This window comes from Rattus norvegicus, chromosome 7, assembly GCF_036323735.1.
Source record: "Rattus norvegicus strain BN/NHsdMcwi chromosome 7, GRCr8, whole genome shotgun sequence".
Lineage (NCBI taxonomy): Eukaryota > Metazoa > Chordata > Mammalia > Rodentia > Muridae > Rattus > Rattus norvegicus.
In genome coordinates this window covers 51,826,057-51,845,846 of record NC_086025.1, presented here as the reverse complement: position 1 = coordinate 51,845,846, position 19,790 = coordinate 51,826,057, and the positions used below count along the sequence as shown (strand labels likewise).

The window sequence follows — 19,790 nt, the reverse complement described above, 5'->3', positions numbered from 1 at the left end:
CACATCCAAATGAAGGAATGAAAGCCAACATTTGAGTTACAGACACACGGAGGATTTGTTAGGGCTATGAACCAAATGAAAAATTTAGATGGTAAAATATTTAACAAAGATGTCTGTTGCCCTTCCTTGAAATTCACAATTTTTAACAGTTTTCTACCATCCCTCATGTAATAAAGACTGATCATCTTAATTAATGGGAAATCATGGAAAGAGTAAGATATGTTTAACCAGGCAACATTGCTTGGAAATTCATCAAAGTGCAGAAAGTCAAAGTCCTTCCATGAAACTTATACATTCTTCATATGTTATTTAAAAACCCACAAATCACATATCAATGCTATTCCAAAAGGAAATTCTACTCTTGTAGAATTGTTTTAAATACTCTTTAAATGCAAACATCATCAAACACCTAAATACGATAGTGACACAGACAAGACACATTTATCTCTTAAATCATTGTATTATTCCAGCTGCCATAGAACTAATTCCCAGGATATCTTGCTTCGTGGTGAGAATTCTTCAGCTTTAGTTTTAGAAAATATTTCATTAAACATTTAAATATATTATAATAAATGCTAATTTATGTCTCCAATAATCTCTGTGGTATTTTAAATTAAACCTATTATGGAGCATGTAAATTCTGCATGTTACTCTTCAACATAAATTTTCCAAGATAACAGACATAACATTTGGTCTTTTAAAAGCAGATATAAAACCTATTGTGTGTGTGTTTTTTACTCCTTTACCAGTTATCTTTGCATACCAAGTTCATTAGAATGAGCGTGTCACAGTTACAATAATTTCTTACCTGCATCTAGTTTACTGTCAGAAATGACTAATGTAGCTATAAGGTATGTTGACGTTGTTATGGTTTTAAGTTCATACCTTAGAATGCTAGCAAACTTAGAACTTGAGCGCCCTTGTGTTTGTAATGAGTCATGTAACTGGCAGTAAGGTGAAGCTAGGCATTCTGGTTTAAAGAATTTCAAAAAGCACAGACCAGCCATTTCATTAGTTTTATAGATCGGAGCCCAATCAAAGTCATATGTAGACATATATCTTTTTTTATTTGGTATTTTATGTATTTACATTTCAAATGTTTTCTCCTTTATATCAGTTATTTCCTCTTACCCTCAGCATGCTGATTTCGTGTCTGAGGACCTATGGCTACCATTCAAAGGAGAGAGGCTGAGAGTTTGGTCTACAAATACAGTAGAGTGTATTTTCACAGGGCGGAGTGCTACTATCGGTTCCTATTTTTCTATCAGTTCTTAACTGTCAGGGACATGGGAAGGGCTGCTGGGATACAATATTCTCACTGTATGGTTCCTTCTCCTTTTAGCTACGTGCTCTCATGGCTGCTGTTGCTTTCAGAAGTATTTCTCTAACACACCCTTTTCATCTGATGCAGGCATGCAATAGAGCAGCAATTCCCACTGGGGCCTCCTATTGGAGTACACCTAAAAGCTAAACCTATAATTTGCTTGTCTCTTCTTCCTTAGTAAGAAAGTCTTTCCTTTCTTTCCTCAGATAACCATTTACCACTTGCTCAAGCCACACAACTGAAAGTCTATACATCTTCCTTCCTTTCACTGTATAGAATAATAGATCCAAGGTCCTCTTAAATGTCTTAAATGGTTCTTGAAGGTTTCCTTGCTATTCCTACTACCACTTCTTTAGCACATCTGTTTCTTTTCCTTTTTTCCAGTAGTCTCATAGCAGTCTTTGCTCTTTCTGCCTCTGCGCACACACCCACTGCTGCATAGATGCTCATGTAAGGTTTTTCATTATCATCAGAACCTTCTAAAAGGCATTGATAAGTCTCCTCTATAAAATCCCCCATAATTCTATGCCACACTCTCATAGAAAGCTTCATGATGTATATTTTGTTTACCTCTTAACATTCTTTTCCTAGCCCAGCCTTGCAGTATATGTGTCCGCTGATGCAAATTAATTAAAATTCTCTCCCCTTACCATGTGGTTTCATACTTCTCTGCCTTGGTTTATGTCAGATTTCTGCTTGGTGTTTCTCAGGACAACACTGTACTCGGTTTAGATGCATCTCCTAAAATACAGAGTTGTTGACCCATTCTCAGTTCTGTGCATCATTTCATCAGTAGTACATCTAGTTACATTGCATGGGAATTATCCCTCTGTCTAGGCTTCAGCTGTATAAAACCAAAGGTAGAGATTATGCTTTACTCATCCCTGCCTGGGAGTTTAAATGAAAACAATTGGATCATCCAGAGAATGAAGTGGTTTGGGTGTGTGTGTGTGTGTGTGTGTGTGTGTGTGTGTGTGTGTGTGTGTGTGTATGTGTGTGTTGTTGTTGTTGTTTGATTTTGTTTTTGTGTTCCTTCGTTTGTTTTTGTGTTCCTTCGTTTGTTTTTTTCTATTATGGAGAGCCACTTTTCTGAGCATATGCCATTTCCTTCTATTATTATTGAAGTGACTGATTGCTTACCTCTCTGAGAGCATGATCATGGAGTCATAGCCAGCCCTCGACTCACTAAGTGGATCACTCAATCCTCACACTTGCTATATTCTCCTTGTCCCTGACTCCTGAACGCTCAGATTGCAAGTTTGTGCCACAGGACCTTGTAGTTTGTAATATCGCGTTTCCATCTATTTGCTTTGACTAAGGTGCCTTTTGCTCATCATGATAGTCCTCCCATTTGATTCCCTCATTTAGATGACAAAACGAAGTTCATCATCAGCTAAAGTACTACAGATCTCACAAGTTGAGGAAGTGAAAGAAAGCATTGAGTAAATATGGTTGGGCCCATGTTCTCAAAACCTCAGTCTTATTATTGGATATTTTGGTTCTAAGAGTATAAAAACTATAATAAATGTCAGTGTAGTATAGAAGTAGATTAAACCAAAAGCTTTCATGCATGGAGATACGTTGTCCATGGATAATAAGTCAAGGAACTGTGTCCATACTGTAAAAATTAAATAATATAGCAAGTAGATATAAATAGCTACATATTTTAATAACTATATGAGCAACTGATACTCACTTTGTGAACTTTGCCTTGGTTTCTGCAACTTAATTGGAATCCCAGTATTTATTATGACTAGGCAGAACTCAGAAGCTGTGTGACATGCTGGTCTGCCTGAGCTGCTCTTGCTTTTTCTTTTCATTACTTGGTAGATGATTCCCTTACAGTGATCAAGATTTCTGTGTACTAGAACATAGAGAACTGTCCCTTTCTTGGGTCTTGGCTTGCAAACAGAACAGCAATACCTTAATCTAATTCTAGGAGCCTGGAATTTTGACAAGCTCACTAAGAGCCAGACCCCTTTGAAGCACTGTGTAGCAGTCAGCTGGATCTGATAGCAGCCTGTGGCAAGAAAGGCTTCTTTGCATTCCCACTCCTGAAAAGGTGGACCAGTACTACCTTGAGAGGTGGTGATCACTGACTGCTCTGGCAAACTCGACCCTTGGGAAAGATTTCAAAAGCCATTATAAAAAGATTGCTTAAATGACTACCTCGGTAGACATTAAGACTTTTTCTTTTATTTTTGTAGGTATGGAGAAGCATTATTTATGAATTCCAAACTTATCAGTGGAGTTACAGAATTTCTTAATACAGAAGGTGAACTTAAAGAGGTAAAAAAATCTTGTTACAGTTTTTCGTATATAAACGTATAAATTACAGATTGACTTTGTTGCATTAGATATATATTAGTTCCTTTTACACCACTACTCATATGCATATCCCCCAAACACACATGTTTGAATGTACTTATATATACACACATGCATGTACACACACACATAAATTTCCTTAACCAGTAACCTGCAAAGAAATTTCTACCACATTAAGTGTTGAATGACTCTGAGCAATGCGGAAGACTGAGACAGTGTTCAAATGTAATGAATTTTATAGTGTGGGACCAGTCATTCCAGAGAGCTTCAAACTGACATCTTCTCAAGTTATTCTGTGAACTCAGTGTATATACCACCTACCAACAGCTGTGCTAATGACTACATGTGCAAAAGAGACTGTGCTTGACTCTGAGGTACACGGTAAAAAGCCACATTGCTTATGTAGACACAGTAGCCTGCTGAAGATTGTTCTGCCTATTAAATGGAATAGAAATCATAGTCGTAGGAAGGAGCACAGATGATAACACACATCAAAAGTGATAGTTTTCCTAAGCTAGATAGCTTGGCTCTATCACAAGTTAATTTTATTAATGAAAATAAGCTTGACTTTTTAGTGAACTTGTGTCCAGGTTTCAGAAAATCTCTTTTCCTTCCCCCATTTCATCCCTCAATGTGTGAGCTATCTAGGTGACTCTTTTCCCTTCACTAGCTCCTGTCTGTACTGGAGAGGTCAATCAAACAGGAAAGAAATAACAAAATACTCTCATACTTAATTATGATCATTGATTCTGCTTATCCCTCTTCTGCTTTCCACAGTACACAGCTAATCTTTAGCCCAGATAGGCTGGAACCTATGACCCACAGACGTTCTCACTGAGGGGCAATTGGTTTCAAGCACTGGACTTGGCACCCCATCCCACTGTCTAGTATTTCCCAGTTTCCTGAGAACATCTCCATACACTCTGCTTGGATTTGTCACAGGATACCATGCTGAGATAAGGCTCTGATTCTAGTGACTGGAAACTCAGTCTTTGCCCCTGCTAAGTGTGTCCTGGACCCGGAAGTTTTAGCTTTGCCATCCTGCAATGTTTTTGTTACTTTCTTAGTTTTTATGAAAGAAGCTAAAAGAAGAGAACTTTTATGTGCCCACAAGAAGCAGGAGTCATGTGTCATTTATTATTGCTTTTATTATTTCTACCTTTTAAAATGAGTGCTTTAAATATCGTGACTTGATATTTTGTGATCAAAACAAAGTGTTGATTTAGCCACACCCCACACAAGCATTGACATGAGCATTGAAATGGAGTCCCTCCCTGCTTTCTCTCACCTCTCGCCCCCCCCTCTTTTCCTTATCTACCACTCACTCATATACTCATTGTTTGCCAATACAAAGGTCATAAAACTCTTGACTTCAGTTAAAATCAGTGAAAATGTTCATTGAGGTGGGGGAGGAGGAACTGGGGATAGCCACTAGAAAGTTCCAGATGTCAGGGATCCAAGAGGTTCCCAGGACCCAACAGGAAGGACTTCAGCGAAAATACCTAACAAAGGAGAGAGAGAACCTGTAGAGACCATATTCAGCAGATAGGGATGCCCCCAGTTGGGGTGGTCCATCCATTTACCTCAAAAATATTAATCTAGTATTCCTCCTGTTAAAAGAAAATGCAGGGACAGAGTGTAGAGCAGAAACTGAAGGAAAGGCCATCCAGAGACTGCCCCACCTAGGGATCAATCTCACACGCAGACACCAAACCCAGACACTATTGCTGATGCCAAGAGGTGCTTACTGACAAGAACCTGGTATAGCTGTCCCATGAGAGGCTCTGCCAGAGCAGGACCAATACTGATTCGGATGTACAGAGCCAAACATTGGACTGAGTGCGGGGCCCTGATGGGGAAGTTTGGGCAATGACTGTAGGAGCTGAAGGGATTTGCAACCTCATAGGATGAACATCAATATCAACCAACCAGAGATCCCAGAAATCCCAGGGACTAAACCACCAACCAAAGAGTACACAGGGGATACCCATGACTCCAGCTGGATATGTATTAAAGGATGGCCTTAGCTGGCATGACTGAGAGGGGAGCCCCTTTGTCCTGTGGAGACTTGATGACCCAGGATAGGGGAATGCTAGGCCACTGAGGCAGGAGTGGGTGTGTGTGGGAGGGGATAGGAGGCTTGTGGAGGGGAAACTGGGAAGAGGGGTAACATTTGAAATGTAATTAAATGAAACAACCAATTAAAAATTAAATTAAAAAAATTCACTTGAAACCCATCTGGTTTTATCCACTTCACTTACATATTTAATTTTTATCTTTTAATTAATTGCCATTCAGATTTTCCAAGCTACCCTGATCAGGAAGTTTGTGATTTTCAAAATGAGACTAACCTATGCCTTTTACTCTATTATCTTCAAAGCAGCCAACTTAGCGATCCAGGGTCTTGGTGGAATGAGCAATGAGTTGTTTTGAAATGGGCTTGCTTGCCTTCTAGTTTAGCAGTTCTGCCCAAGCCTTTCTGTACTCTCACCATCTCACCATCTTCTGCTGAAGTAGGGACTGTTATTTTTAAGTAGGAAAGGGTTTAATTTGTGTTGCCAATATCCTCTTCCTGAAGCAGAAACCATTAAGCAAGGTCAATGCCTTCCCTTTGAGGTTGCAACTTATTACTGCTAAGTTTGTAGATCCAAAGGGAATCTGCACCTCTGTGAAATATAAACCTAGTTTTAATTTTTTAAATGTTTAATTACATGATTTGTGTATGTTCATATGTGGGTATAGGCAGGCGAGTTCAGATGCACCCAAGAGGCCAGAAAGGGCTTTTTGAAGCCTTTTGAGATGGAGTCACAGGCTGTTTAATGCTGACCAGGGAAGGTTGATGGGAACCTGTCTTAGGCCACAGCAAGAAAAATATTCTCTCAATACCTGAGCCATCTCTCCAGTCCCCTGAAAAAATAATTACTGGTCTCAGATTCAGTGAGATTAAGTAGAGAAACATATTCTGTTTCAAAGTTCCTTTCCTCAAACTGTTCTAGCGCCTAAGACTGGAGTTTACTTTTAATTGCAATTTGACCGATATTCCTTCACGAGGCAATACATCCTTTCCTTAATTTTAAATTAGCAGACGCACAACCCCATGAAGCCCCAGAGACCTTTGTCATGTTCCACTCAATGTCTACTGAGCACTTTTCTCACGTGCTGGGTTCTTCTGTGAACCTAACACACAAAACTGTAGTAGAAGAATATGCCACCTCACCACTGCCCAGACTCGGTTTACTACTTCAATGGAAAGTCCTTTACCTCACAATACATCAATAATAATTCTATTCAGCTCTCAAATTATCAATATTATGTTATGTTTTGGGATTTACTTTTAAAGCATGCTATGTTGTCAGAGTCTAGGATAATAATGATACATTGGAATAAATGGAAGGATATATAAGATATTTCTCAATATCAAACAGGTTTTTAAAAGATAGATTAGTAAACACACTTAGAAATTCCATGCTAAGAAAATCACACTGCACAAGCAACCCTGCTATTTTACTAAATTTTATTTTACAAAAGTGTCTAATCTTGTTCATAATAAAAATATCAAATTAAGATCAAACCTAATGGTGGCAGAAAACCTTGCAAAGAGTCTGCGAACTAAGCGGGGTAGAATGCTAAGAGCCTTTGTTTTTGCTGAGACCACAGAGTCAAGGGATCTCTGCCAAACACCTCAGGCCCCTCAGGGACCTGCGCAAAGGATCTGAAAATGCATTTTCCATAAGCAGTGCTGAGAAACACAGACCACAAGACCAGTTTATGGCAACTATGGAAACCGCTGCAGATGTGCTCTGATGAATAAGCCCTCTTCCAATGTGTGAGTCAGCTCACGATCGCTGAGCTCACAAGGAAAGAATTTAGTGTACCTCAATCATCATTTGAGAAATGAAACTCTAGAGATCCGCCAGCTATGTCGTCTTACATGATAATCTGACTTTCTTTCAGGGTGTCCACAATAGATCATGGGTAAGCCCACGGCTTGGGTTTTCTTCATGTGTTCAGCTATGGCACAGGGAAACTTAGGGCATCTTTTCCTGAATGAAAGTTTCCAAAGGATCATTGATCATTACCTGGCATGCTCAATGAATGCCTAGAAGCAAGTGTGTGTATTTTCATTGACATGAAATATGTAACAAAATATACTATGATAACATGTTCTATAATAAATCACACAATTCAAAATTAGGTAAAACACATTTTTGTTGCAAAATGGTTATAGACTAAATCTATCTGAATCTATGTGAATGAAAATGTATCTTTGTATTAATAAATTTTAACCTGTAACCCAAATCTATCCTGCGTATGTATATGTGTATACAAGTCTTGCATATAGTATATATTTGTATAGAGCAGTATCTAAAATGTTGGAAATGTGCAAAAATGCCCTCAAATTATTCTTTCTTCATATATATAATAATTTTAGTCAAATATATTTATTTTAGGACCATAAAATAATTCCCGCTTATGCCTTAGATATTTTATGGTTGCTTTAAAATACAGTTATTTTGATGTCTGTTTTAGTTGGGGTTTCTACTGCTGTGATAAAACCATGTGACCAAAAAGTAAGTTGGAAAGGAAAGGGTTTATTTGACTTACAGTTCCACATTTCTGTTCATGGAAAGAAGTCAGGACATGAAACAGGGCAGAAACCTAGAGGCACGAGCTGATGCAGAAGCCTTGGAGGGGTGCTCCTTACTGGCTTGCTTAGCCTGCTTCCTTATAGAACCTAGGACCACCAGAGCAGAATGGAACCACCACAACCCCCATTAATCACTAATTGATAAAATGACTTACAACCAGATCTTGGGAGGTATTTTCTCAATTGAGGGTCCCTCCTTTCAGTAACTCTAGTTTGTGTGCTGATGAAAGACCAGCCAGCACAGTATCCTCTCAAGTATGTAGTTCTGTGATCTAATTTTCCTTTGCCAACGTTGCCAGATGATAAGCCTTCATAAAGCCCATCAAGTAATCAAACGATATCATCATAAACAAACCAAGTTATCCATAAACTAAAATCCAAACTAATTTGGAGAAGTAGAATTAGCCGCATTTTCAACACCTGCACACTTTGTTCTTCCTGCCTGGATCTCATCTTGAGGTCCTGAATTTCCTTCCTGGCAGAGCCTCCTTGTGGCACCCACTTTGTGAGGGATCACACTGCACACTAATTACACCACAGAGTGTCGCTTTGCTGTGAGTTGATTTTTCACGTTTGTCTGTTAGCACTGTAATTGTTGGTTGCTTGCCAGTTTCTTAAGGTATACAAAGCAAAAAGCGAAGGTGCTAGTGCTTAATCTCGAAGCAGTTCCCTTCTCAGTCTTCTCAGAATACATGAACTCTCGAAAGAAAAACATGACAAAGCACTTAAAAATTTTACTTTCAGGGCTCAAATTCTCTGACTAAATGAAACATTATTTTGTCTTTATCCTAAATAATCCAATATTTCTAAATATCCAGTGTCCTTCCTTATACAATATTTCTAAATCTAACTATCAGGTTGTTTTTTAGTTTATTAATCACTCATTTCTTATAGCACCAATGCTATGTTCTACCATTATTTTGGCAATCCCTTAACACTGAAGATTGTTTGACTTACAATATTCCTTCCTTTTAGAACATGACTAACTCTTTTCTCTATCCAAATAGGAAAATGACCCTTTAGTGTTATAGTCAGTTGTGAAGACCCTTTGCTATATGATGGATGTGACTTGTAATTAGACCTGGTCATTGAAGTCACAGCACCAACCTATTTTGAATAGATACATTTTATCCTTTTTTTGTCTGCTCTGCTCTATGTATCTTGAGTCCTGGAACTCTGGTCAGCAAAAGGACAAAGACGTTCACAGTGAAGCTGGGATCTGAAGGGATTCTCCATCACAATCACCACCTGGAAACACATCAGATTTATTAGCAAATGGGGAGAGGTCAGTTGGTCTCAGTAGAAGTTCTCATTCCACACTGGAATGGTCTCAGGTCGTTAACATCCAGGAGGAGGCTACTACAGTCCCTCCTGTAGCACACACCAATTAATTTTCATAAACACTCATACTCACACTCCCAGGAAAGCCTTTCTCCATACCTCTCGAGCCTGGCTCAACATGGGTAATGGCCTATTAGTCTTGTGAATCTGTGTCTATATCAAAATACATTTTCCCTCAAGGCCTCAGGATTTGTCTATTCTCTACAACTGCCTATTAATGAACAATTTTGAAGTAATTGAAACTGTATTGCCCACACTGATTTTTCCCCTACACATTTCAGAGTAAGTCACATCACATTGTAGACAAAATTTATTCTTTTAAATGTGGTCTTTTCTTTTTAACTAATTAAATGTGTTCATCACAAATTTACATGTGTATGGTTACTTTTATTCCTCATCATTTCTTCTCTCATTCTAACCTCTGTCTAGTTCCCCCTTTTCTACAACTTTCTTTCCCATCCCTGATGTCTTTTTTTGTCTAGTTTTGTGAGTTTAGCAAAGGCCATCTGTGTGGCTTAGCTTTGAAACTTTTCACTGGAGTTTGATAGAGTTGCTGAAGGTCGGGATGGGGGTCAGCAACTAAAGATAGCGACTGTATTCACAAATCTATCAGTAACCAGTTAGTTTAGTGGTTTGGTGAAGGGTCTATTGAGCCGCACCTCCATCCGTAACTGATAAATGGCCAATATCCTACAGGTCAGCTCTCAGTAACGGGAACTTCTGTAGGTTCGTGACAGCATATCTTACCTGGAACACGCCATTCTGCAGCATTGTCTTCTGATTCTTGCATACTTTTCACCACCTACACTGTTAGTTTTCATTTAGAACTCATTCCACATTAGTATATTTACTTTTAATCATGACTATGTTACCCATCAAGCTCAGTTAATGAGAGGGCACTTTGTTAATCAACGAAACAAAAAGATTTGTTTTTTATAGAGAAAGGGAGATTACAGGTATAGAGGCCACATGTGGAGAGATGGATAAAGAAGTCTCAAAGCCACAAATTTGAGAACAGGATTTAGGAGATACAAATGGGATAGACAGTTAAGGTACCTTAAGTTAGGAACAATGATTAAAGGTAGTCAGTGTACTATTGTTCATTCAGAATTAATCCTCATAGCTTTTCAAAGGATCCCTGTTCAGAAAATGCCAGCATCAACATGATCTATGAGGGAGAGATAGCAGTCCTAAAATATCAAAAAGTCATGTAGAAGTGAACCCGGTAGGTTAAACCTTCAAAAGTTCCTGTAAAGTAACTCAGAAAAGTGGTGTCATTATAACCAACCAACCTGGGACGTTAGCTCTACACAGTAAAGGCACTAGAAGACTAGAACACAGGACTTAGAAACATTACTTTTTAAATGTAATTCAAAGCAAGTGGAATGAGAGGGCTATTTCAAGTTTCTTCTGGGTTTCCATGCGACACTTCACCTCAGACGCATCTCAGCCATAATTCATACGAATGCATGCAGACTCACCGTGTTCCTTTTCTGTTTCCAGCTAAAGAACTTCATGAAGTCCTATGATGGGGTAGCATCTGCTTCTTTCTCACGAGCCGTGGAAACCGTGGAAGCCAATGTGCGCTGGAAAAGGCTTTATCAAGATGAGCTTTTCCAGTGGCTGGGAAAAGCCATGAGGCACTAATATCCATCAAATAGAGAATTCACCCCAGAACTGTGTAGGAGGACCTGCTTTTTGTGGGATGAGGAGGCTAGCCAGAATGTCAGTGTTAACACGAGGGAGGATTTTTTCTTTCTTTTCTTTCTTTGTTGGGGGCTATTTTTCTTGTTTCATCAACTCTACATTTGTGTTTCCACTGGATATTCCTCTGTAAAGAAACTCTTGAAAGTGACACTTGCCCTGGTTACTTCAGCTGTACATTCCCCACTGTTCGGGACCAAGTATGATAGTGGTGCATGTTGATCTTGTTGTCAGTTTGGGAAATCCTATTCAGAATATTCTGTGCATGGATATATGGTCCTGCCCGTGTTCCGGCATGCTTATTTAACATGTCCAATGTTGTATGTGAACATTTTATATGTACATCCAGAATGGGCATTATGCGAAAGCACAAAGATTACCTATGACAATCAGTGTTGCAATGACAGTTAAAAAGAAAAAACGTTAGAAGGGAATTCTCTTCTTTGCCATGGACAACAGGAGAGGTACAAGAGCTCTTATGCAATCTGTATCGATTGTTTCAGCACTCGGATTGTCTGGCAATGATTACTGTGTTGCTAACTCATTTTCTTTGAGTTAAAGCTGTGTATACACTTGCAAAGATGTATAGATAGTGTGTACATATACATTATGTACATAGGGAAGCCCTATATGTATATAGTATGTTGTACATGCACCTGTTCAAAGAATCTCTTCAGATCAAAGGAAATTTAACTTTTTGGTTCTTTTTTAAATATATATATATATATATATATATATATATATATATATAAATGTGTGGACACACTGAAAAGGCTTCAAGAAGTTGATCTCAACATTCCTACTTTGTATCTTGCTCTCTTAAGTGCTGTTCTTCTTGTCTATGTCCTGAAGAATGATCTGTTCTATCACACGAAGCTGAATTCTAACAAAATATACATGTAAACTAACCACACTGCAAATCCTCTTAGGTCAGTGGCAATATTTTGTTGTTTTCTGTAATTATGTTGGTCAACATTTTCTACTGCATAAAGCGATTTTGGGTAAACTTAGAATGATCGCTGCTAAGAAAATGTTTATGTACAGCTTCTCTGTCTTTCTAAGTTTCGCTACTGCAGAGTTAAACTCTCTCTGTGTGTTGATCTTTGTGTGTACTCCTGTCCTCCATTAAGCGACCATACCTCAACAGGTCTATTAGTACTTAATGACCTTCTATGCCAGTTGTGCCCTCCCTTAAGACACAAAGTTGCTTTTATGCTATGTTACTGTACAAAGCCTTTGGAAATTTGCACCCCCGTTCTACCTAGGAATTTTGAAGAGTCAGTTCTATGGCTGTGTGTAACACAACTAGATTTCACTGCTTCTCTCACCCAATAGGCCTGCTCCCTGCTTCAGAATCAACATATCTTAAGTTTAACATTGTAAAATTCCTATATAATTATTATATTGAGTCAACTATTGTGTAACCCCTTTTTGGTTTTCCTGTGATGTTCAGCTTTTCCAAATGTTGCAGTTCAGAGACTGTCATTCAATGCTGGAAAAAAATTCTTTATAAAATAGAGGTCATAGAATTATTTTTGTTTGTAGAAATGAAAAGCAATTTCCCAATCCATAGACTACATAAAAACAAAATTTGATCCTGATCATGTAAGCAGTTAATGTTCATTTCTTACAGCTATAATTTTCAATACTTCCGTCAATTAAAATACATGAATTTTAAGTACTGTGTGGTACTAAAGAGTCATGGTCATGCCTAATGTGAAACCTGAGATTTAAGTCACTTACTGAAAGTGAGCAAGTTTTAAAAATATAATCTTCAAAACTAGTATACAGCCAGGAAGACCCTAAATATCTATGATAGCATTGGTGAATTCATTCATAGACTGAAACTGCCTAAAGGGGCAGACATAGGTGTCTTGTTTTGCTCCCTGAAATATTGCAAATTTTTTGAGTTGGGGGTGGTGCTTTTCATTTTGAGTGAGTGGTCGCTTCCGACTGACTTTGAGTTTGAAGGTCTTTCTTGTCTTTCTTAGTTCTCTTTCCTCCCCATTTCTAACAGTTGTCATCCTCATTCAGTGTTTTAGTGGCCTTGAACACAACTGCTTTAGCTATGATCTAAATCCTCAGTGTATAATTATGTGAAATGTTTATACCTCAGTCCTGTGGTACCAACGGCGTCGAGATGGCAGTTTTGCGCTACACATTTTTCAGTTATTGAACCTTTCCAACGTTTAAATTATGCCAGGTTTGAAGTCTCCTTTTAGTTGTTTAAATAAGTAATATTTTCAAAATAATAAAAAACAATGATATCTCTTGGAATATTCTGTAAAATGTAGCTATAAAATTATATTTTCTACTTTAGAGTTTTTACCTTTTTCTCTTGTGTGTTTTACAAATCAATTATCTACATGAAATAACAATGTTTTGAAAGTGTCCATGGTCTAGTCTCAAAATTTCCTTTATAATTATATGTATAAGAGCAAAGCTTTGTTTTAATTAGAAAATATTATTATTTTCATCTTGGGTATTATTATCTCCATGTAACTTGTAAATATAACGTTTTGCCCAATTTTTACACATTTTCTCATTAATTTCCTTATAGTCTTTGAAGTTTCAAAAATAACATGATTTCAAACCTAGAAGGCTGACATGTATAGCCTTCAAGAAGCAGATGTGCTCCTTGAAATTCACTAACATATACTTTTGCTGGGCCTTACTTTCTTTTGTTTTATGTGATTTTTAAGGTAATTGTGTAATATTGGAATTTTCTGAAACTCAGCTGGTACATGTAACTAAAATATTACAAGGTCATGAATGGTATGCCATGAATTTCTAAAATTCATTCCACGATCAGTAACTTTTACACAGGCTGATTTGATCCTTCAAAAAACCACCCTTCATTTTTGACTTCTTCTGTATCATGAAGATGAAATGAAGCTGAGGATAGCAGTCCATGTCTTTAAAAATCCGGTTATGATGTGGCCTAAATTCCTCAACATAGATTGTCTACAACTAGCATATAGCATTGCTTTTGATTTATACTTCTATCTCATTAGCTGGAGGCCTAACAAGATCAGAATATATGATTGAACACATTCATAATGAAACATTATTCTTAACATCTATATTCCAAATTTGTACGATTTCAAACTACCAAGCATGCATGTTAATCACAATTTACTTTAGTAAGCGTAAGTAGTCGACTACAGGGACACTGAATTTAATATATTGATTGCATCTCCCATGGCAGATCTGTTATTTAACATGGTTTAAATGAAGCCTTAAGACTGTGATACTTTGCTTTCCTTGCAAGACCTACTTCTGATAACATCTACAGATGGTCAGAAAACATGCAGAAGGCTGTATCATCTAGATAATTGAAAACAATGTTCAGTAAAAAGTACCAGTCTGTGGAGGCTAAGTTGTGAAAAATAATTATTTCTGTGGATCAACAGCACGATGGCGTAGATAAGTTATAATGAAGCATGTGATGCTTACTTCAAAGTCACTGCTAATTAAATATTCTCAGAATTGTCTTCTGGGAGGAGGGAGAATGTAGCTTAAATATTTTCATGAAGTATCCTGTAACTTACAGCACATACAATAATCAAGGGACAGATGATGAGAACCCAAGGCTTTTGGGACATATTTTATCAGAGATCATGGCTGAATTATCATTTGATACCAATAGTTCAGAATTCAACGAAGAAAAGGAAAGAAGATGGATTGAATAGATTGTATTTAACTGAGCATGTGGAGAGTGAAAGGAAAGTGGTAGAAAATAGATCTAAGATGTTCACATGTAAAATGGAATGACTTCATGAACCAGTTGGGATGAAGGTAAGGGGAAGCAGGGACCTCATGCTTTACAGGAACACTTTGATAAGTTTTAGAGCTGGAGTCCAACTGTTTCCCTACTAATCCTGAAACTTCTAGGTAAATAGTACCGTTTGGCTTTATAGTGGTAGTATTCTACAGAAATACAAACCATCTTGAAATTATAATAACACCAAAAAATTTAAACTGTAATTCTAGAATCAAAATTGGAAGAGAATTCATCCTTGAAAAAAAATGCAGTTTAACGATGTTGCTAATCTTCAGAAAGATTCTGTTTGTTTATTTGTTTTATTTAATCTTTTATTACAGTCCAGACTTTAACCCCCTTCTGGCCCACCCTCTGTTCCACATCCCATATCTCCTTTCCCCCAACCCCTGTCTCCACGGGAATGTCACCACACCACCCCATCCCTACCTGACAAAACCTTCCCACTCCTTGGGGCCTCCAGTCTCTTGAGGGTTAGGTGCATCGTCTCTAACTGAGTCCAGACCCAGCAGTCCTCTGCTCAGTATGTGTTGGGGCCTCAGACCAGCTCATGCCTGCTGCCTCAGTGTCTGAGAGATCTCGGGGGTCCAGTTAGTTGAAACTGCTGGTCTTCTTATAGGGTCACCTCTTCAGCTTCTTCCAACATTTCCTAGATTCTTTAATCTACATGTAAAAGTATCTCACATTTGCCAAAATGAGGCTAGCTTTGTTTGTTGACTTTAAGTAAATCACTTATGCTCTCAAGTAGATTCAGCAATTCTGAGGCAATAATTTATTTCTTCAAATCCTCAAGAACTATATAAAATTAGCCCTCAATTCCCACTGCCTTGAACTGACTAGCAAGTTCATACATATATTATATGTATATATAATATATAAAATATATATAATTTGGGGATGGATTCAATAAAAGTGGAATAATCATGTACTGTAGCAGCTTTTGTTTTCAATTTTAATTCATGAAATTTTATTTTAAAGTTTCAGTAAGAAAGTTACAAAGCTTTTAGAAATATTTTAAAAGATTTGTTAAAAACAGGTTCTCTTGTTAAGGGTGGATTTATACATGATTGTATACTTTAAGTCTTTATGTATTTTTTTAAGTTATTCAACCACTTTATATCTTGTGATTTTTGCATAGATGTCACAATCCATACTTTAAAGGCATTTGTATTGAATATATTTTATTTTGACCGATGTTAATTTATTTGATTTATACAATTCATAATTGAATAAACATTTAAAAGTTTACATTGAATATAATATAATCAATCCATAATTATACCAATATGTTTGACGTATATAATTCATGTTGAATATAAAGGTGCTTTAAGAGTTTTCCAGTGATTCCTGATTCAAATACTCCTGCAGTAACAAAGTGAAAAAAGAAGGCTTCAGTTTGCTCAGGTCTCAGGGTTTTGTTTTGTTTTTTGTTTTTTTTGGTTTTTTTTTAAGTGAATAATTATAGGGAAAGATTTTAAAAATGTGAACATATGGATATCTATTAAACTCCAGACACTCTATAGGTATCATTTCACAAGATAAACCTGTGAAATGTTATTAATTCTAATTGAGCAGATTAGTTTAGTTTCTATAACGAAGGCCATTAGTTTCTATAACGAATCACTAATATTAGCATGTTCTCAAAATTGTAAACTTAAGCTCTACATGATGTGAAGCCATCGCTTCCGTGCCTCTGGCAAGCTTGAGACATCGTCCATCCATAGAGACTGTGGGAGATTCAAACATTTGCTTCTCATGTCCCTCCCAGTTTCATTGCTATGGACTTGTTTGATAAGTGATAATTGGCGTGGTTTTGGCTTATCACTCCTTTATTAGCAAGGCTACTTCATAGGGTCTCTAAGGATATTTTCATCACATCAGTTTCACCTTTTGTTGCGAGGGTCTTAAACCACAAGTCGTTAACTAGCGCTCATCCAGTCGAACAGAGCCACAGACAGAGGGTGGATTACAGAGTACTTCACCAGTGTCCCACTACGGTTGAGGTTGAACCTGTCTCTGCACGTGGAAGAGTTATTAGATTGGCCTGAACTTTTCTATCGCTTATCAAAGGGATCAGAAGAACCCCTCCCCTTCTGTGTGGAACTATAGAGGAACTACACTGCTTAATTTACTTGAAGTTATGTTTCCAGTGGCCGTGCTGTGCGTAGACACGGTCTAAGCTAACTGCTTTGACTTGCTTCTGTACAGGTCAACCTGCTTCTAATGGCGCACATTTTTCTTATGTCATATAAGTAAATGAAAGAGTAAAGTGTTTTGTGGAGAATATAATAGGGGAGTTGAGAACACCTGGCTCAAAAGCACAGAGCATTTATTTCCGGCTGATCATCCCTGCAAGGCTCAAGGGACTTGATTTGCTCTTATGTATGGATCTGCCATCACCTTCAAGTAGTATGTAGCCTACTGGGCGAGAACTCATTAGAAAGTCTCTGTTCTACGTTTTATTTCAAGTAAGGTTTTTTAACTGTCATTTCTCAAGTGTAAACTATTTTTTAAATGGGTTTCTTTCCAAATGTTTTACTATAGCTTTTGCAGTATTGCCTAATGTTTATCTCACATTGTGTTCATACATGCACATATATGTGCAATCTTTCAGTTTATTTTCATTTGCTTTTTAATACTCCCTGACAACAAATATGTAGTATAAAACAAAAACACATTTTTCACCATGATTTCATGCGTTTTAAGTTACTTAAACAGTAACATAAATTTTACTTTTGACAGTCTGGCCAAGGCTGAATCTATCAAATAATTAAAATTTACACTGTAGGATTATTCCTAATGACCACATTTGCTGAGTAAAAATGTTTCTTTACTTAAAACTGTTAGAACGGACATATTTGGAAGCCTATTTTTTTTCTTTCTAATATTTTATGATTTGGGAATAAAAAGGTTGCTGGTCTCTTAGTAAACATGAGTTCGAAAGCATTTACCAAATAAATAACCTATGTTAGTTTAGCAGATAAATTTTTCTATGGTATGACTTTGAGTTAGTCGGTAGAAATTTAATCTATGTGTTCAGCATGAAATTTTAATACTTTCCTGACCAAAAAAAATGAATTTTTCTAAGTGAGGAAATTTGTCTATTTATCTTAAGCACAGCAAATTCAAATTTTGCCTCTGATAATAAAATTTTTTGTACAGTAACGTGTAATCCATCACTGTCTTAATTGTCTGACATGTGCAGATAAGGCTAAGAGAAATAGCATCTTTTGTGTGTTTTACTGTGCTTCTGCTATTCTGGGAGCCTGTTTGAGGAGCTGTGCACACACGGAGTGTAGAGCTCCACAGAAAGAGAAGCACTTTCTCTGACATGAAGGGTTTAAGAGGAAATGCCCATGTCAACGCTAGAATAAGGAGGTATATATTTGTAATATATTATATAAAGAGAAAAACCAATTCAGTCTCTATTCTAATTATATCTCTGGGATAAATGAAGTCATCTGCATTTGGTAGAAATTATTTCACCTGAAATGCATTTCAGATTGCTTTTTAATAGCTTTTCCTGCATCCATCAGCCTGTCAAGCTCCCAGGATCTCAAGAACAGTTTCCAATAACAACAGAACATAAAATATACATAATCGTGCCTCATAAGCAGTACTCAAACCACGCTCTTCAATGCCTGTGGGTCTCTCTCTCTTTCTCAGAATTGGCCAGGAATGTCCAACCTGACGCAGCTTGGCCAGTCATTGTGTCTAATGTACAGGGCTTTGTACAGCTGTAGATAACCATTTATTGCCATGACCATGAAGTAAGAAAGCATGCTACCAAGCCACATGTGGGGATATCCACATATATTTCCATGTTTATAATGTTGATAGCTCATGAATTTTATGTACATAGACAAACGGATCTCCAGAAACACATTACATATATCCATATACACACAATTCACACACACACGCACACACATCTGTGCTACAGAAACAGCACTCATGTTAGAAAATAGCTGAAGGAAATTATCAGAAATAGCGAGTAAACGTGGGCCCCGTGTTTGCGGGAAGCCCCGCAGTAGTCTGTCTCAGTGCCCATGAGGCCAGATAAGTTCATCTTCACTTTGCCACTCTATTGGTGATTCTGTTTTTTTTTTTTTTTAATCTTTATTAACTTGAGTATTTCTTATTTACATTTCGAATGTTATTCCCTTTCCCGGTTTCCGGGTCAACATCCCCCTAACCCCTCCTCCTCCCTTTCTATGTGTGTGTTCCCCTCCCCATCCTCCCCCCATTACCGCCCTCCCCCCAACAATCACGTTCACTGGGGTTCAGTCTTGGCAGGACCAAGGGCTTCCCCTTCCACTGGTGATCTTGCTAGGCTATTTATTGCTACCTATGAGGTTGGAGCCCAGGGTCGGTCCATGTATAGTCTTTGGGTAGTGGCTTAGTCCCTGGAAGCTCTGGTTGCTTGGCATTGTTGTTCATATGGGGTCTCGAGCCCCTTCAAGCTCTTCCAGTCCTTTCTCTGATTCCTTCAACTGGGGTCCCGTTCTCAGTTCAGTGGTTTGCTGCTGGCATTCGCCTATGTATTTGCTGTATTCTGCGTGTGTCTCTCAGGAGAGATCTACATTCGGTTCCTGTCGGCCTGCACTTCTTTGCTTCATCCATCTTGTCTAATTGGGTGGCTGTATATGTATGGGCCACATGTG

General features: G+C 37.7%; 1 protein-coding gene across 2 annotated transcripts in view; it reads left to right on the top strand.

The window, feature by feature from the left end:
* Trhde (thyrotropin-releasing hormone degrading enzyme) overlaps positions 1 to 16,374 on the top strand; it is a 407,371-nt gene extending 390,997 nt beyond the window's left edge. Inside the window, exons 17-18 of one of the 2 annotated variants that reach the window (XM_039079684.2) lie at positions 3,532 to 3,613; positions 11,145 to 16,374. In XM_039079684.2, coding sequence (XP_038935612.1) covers positions 3,532 to 3,613; positions 11,145 to 11,288 — 226 coding nt within the window. In that variant the 3' untranslated portion in view covers positions 11,289 to 16,374. The remainder of the gene's footprint in view (positions 1 to 3,531; positions 3,614 to 11,144) is intronic. The other variant, NM_001108991.2, reaches the window with a different exon arrangement.
* Positions 16,375 to 19,790: the final 3,416 nt, after the last annotated feature.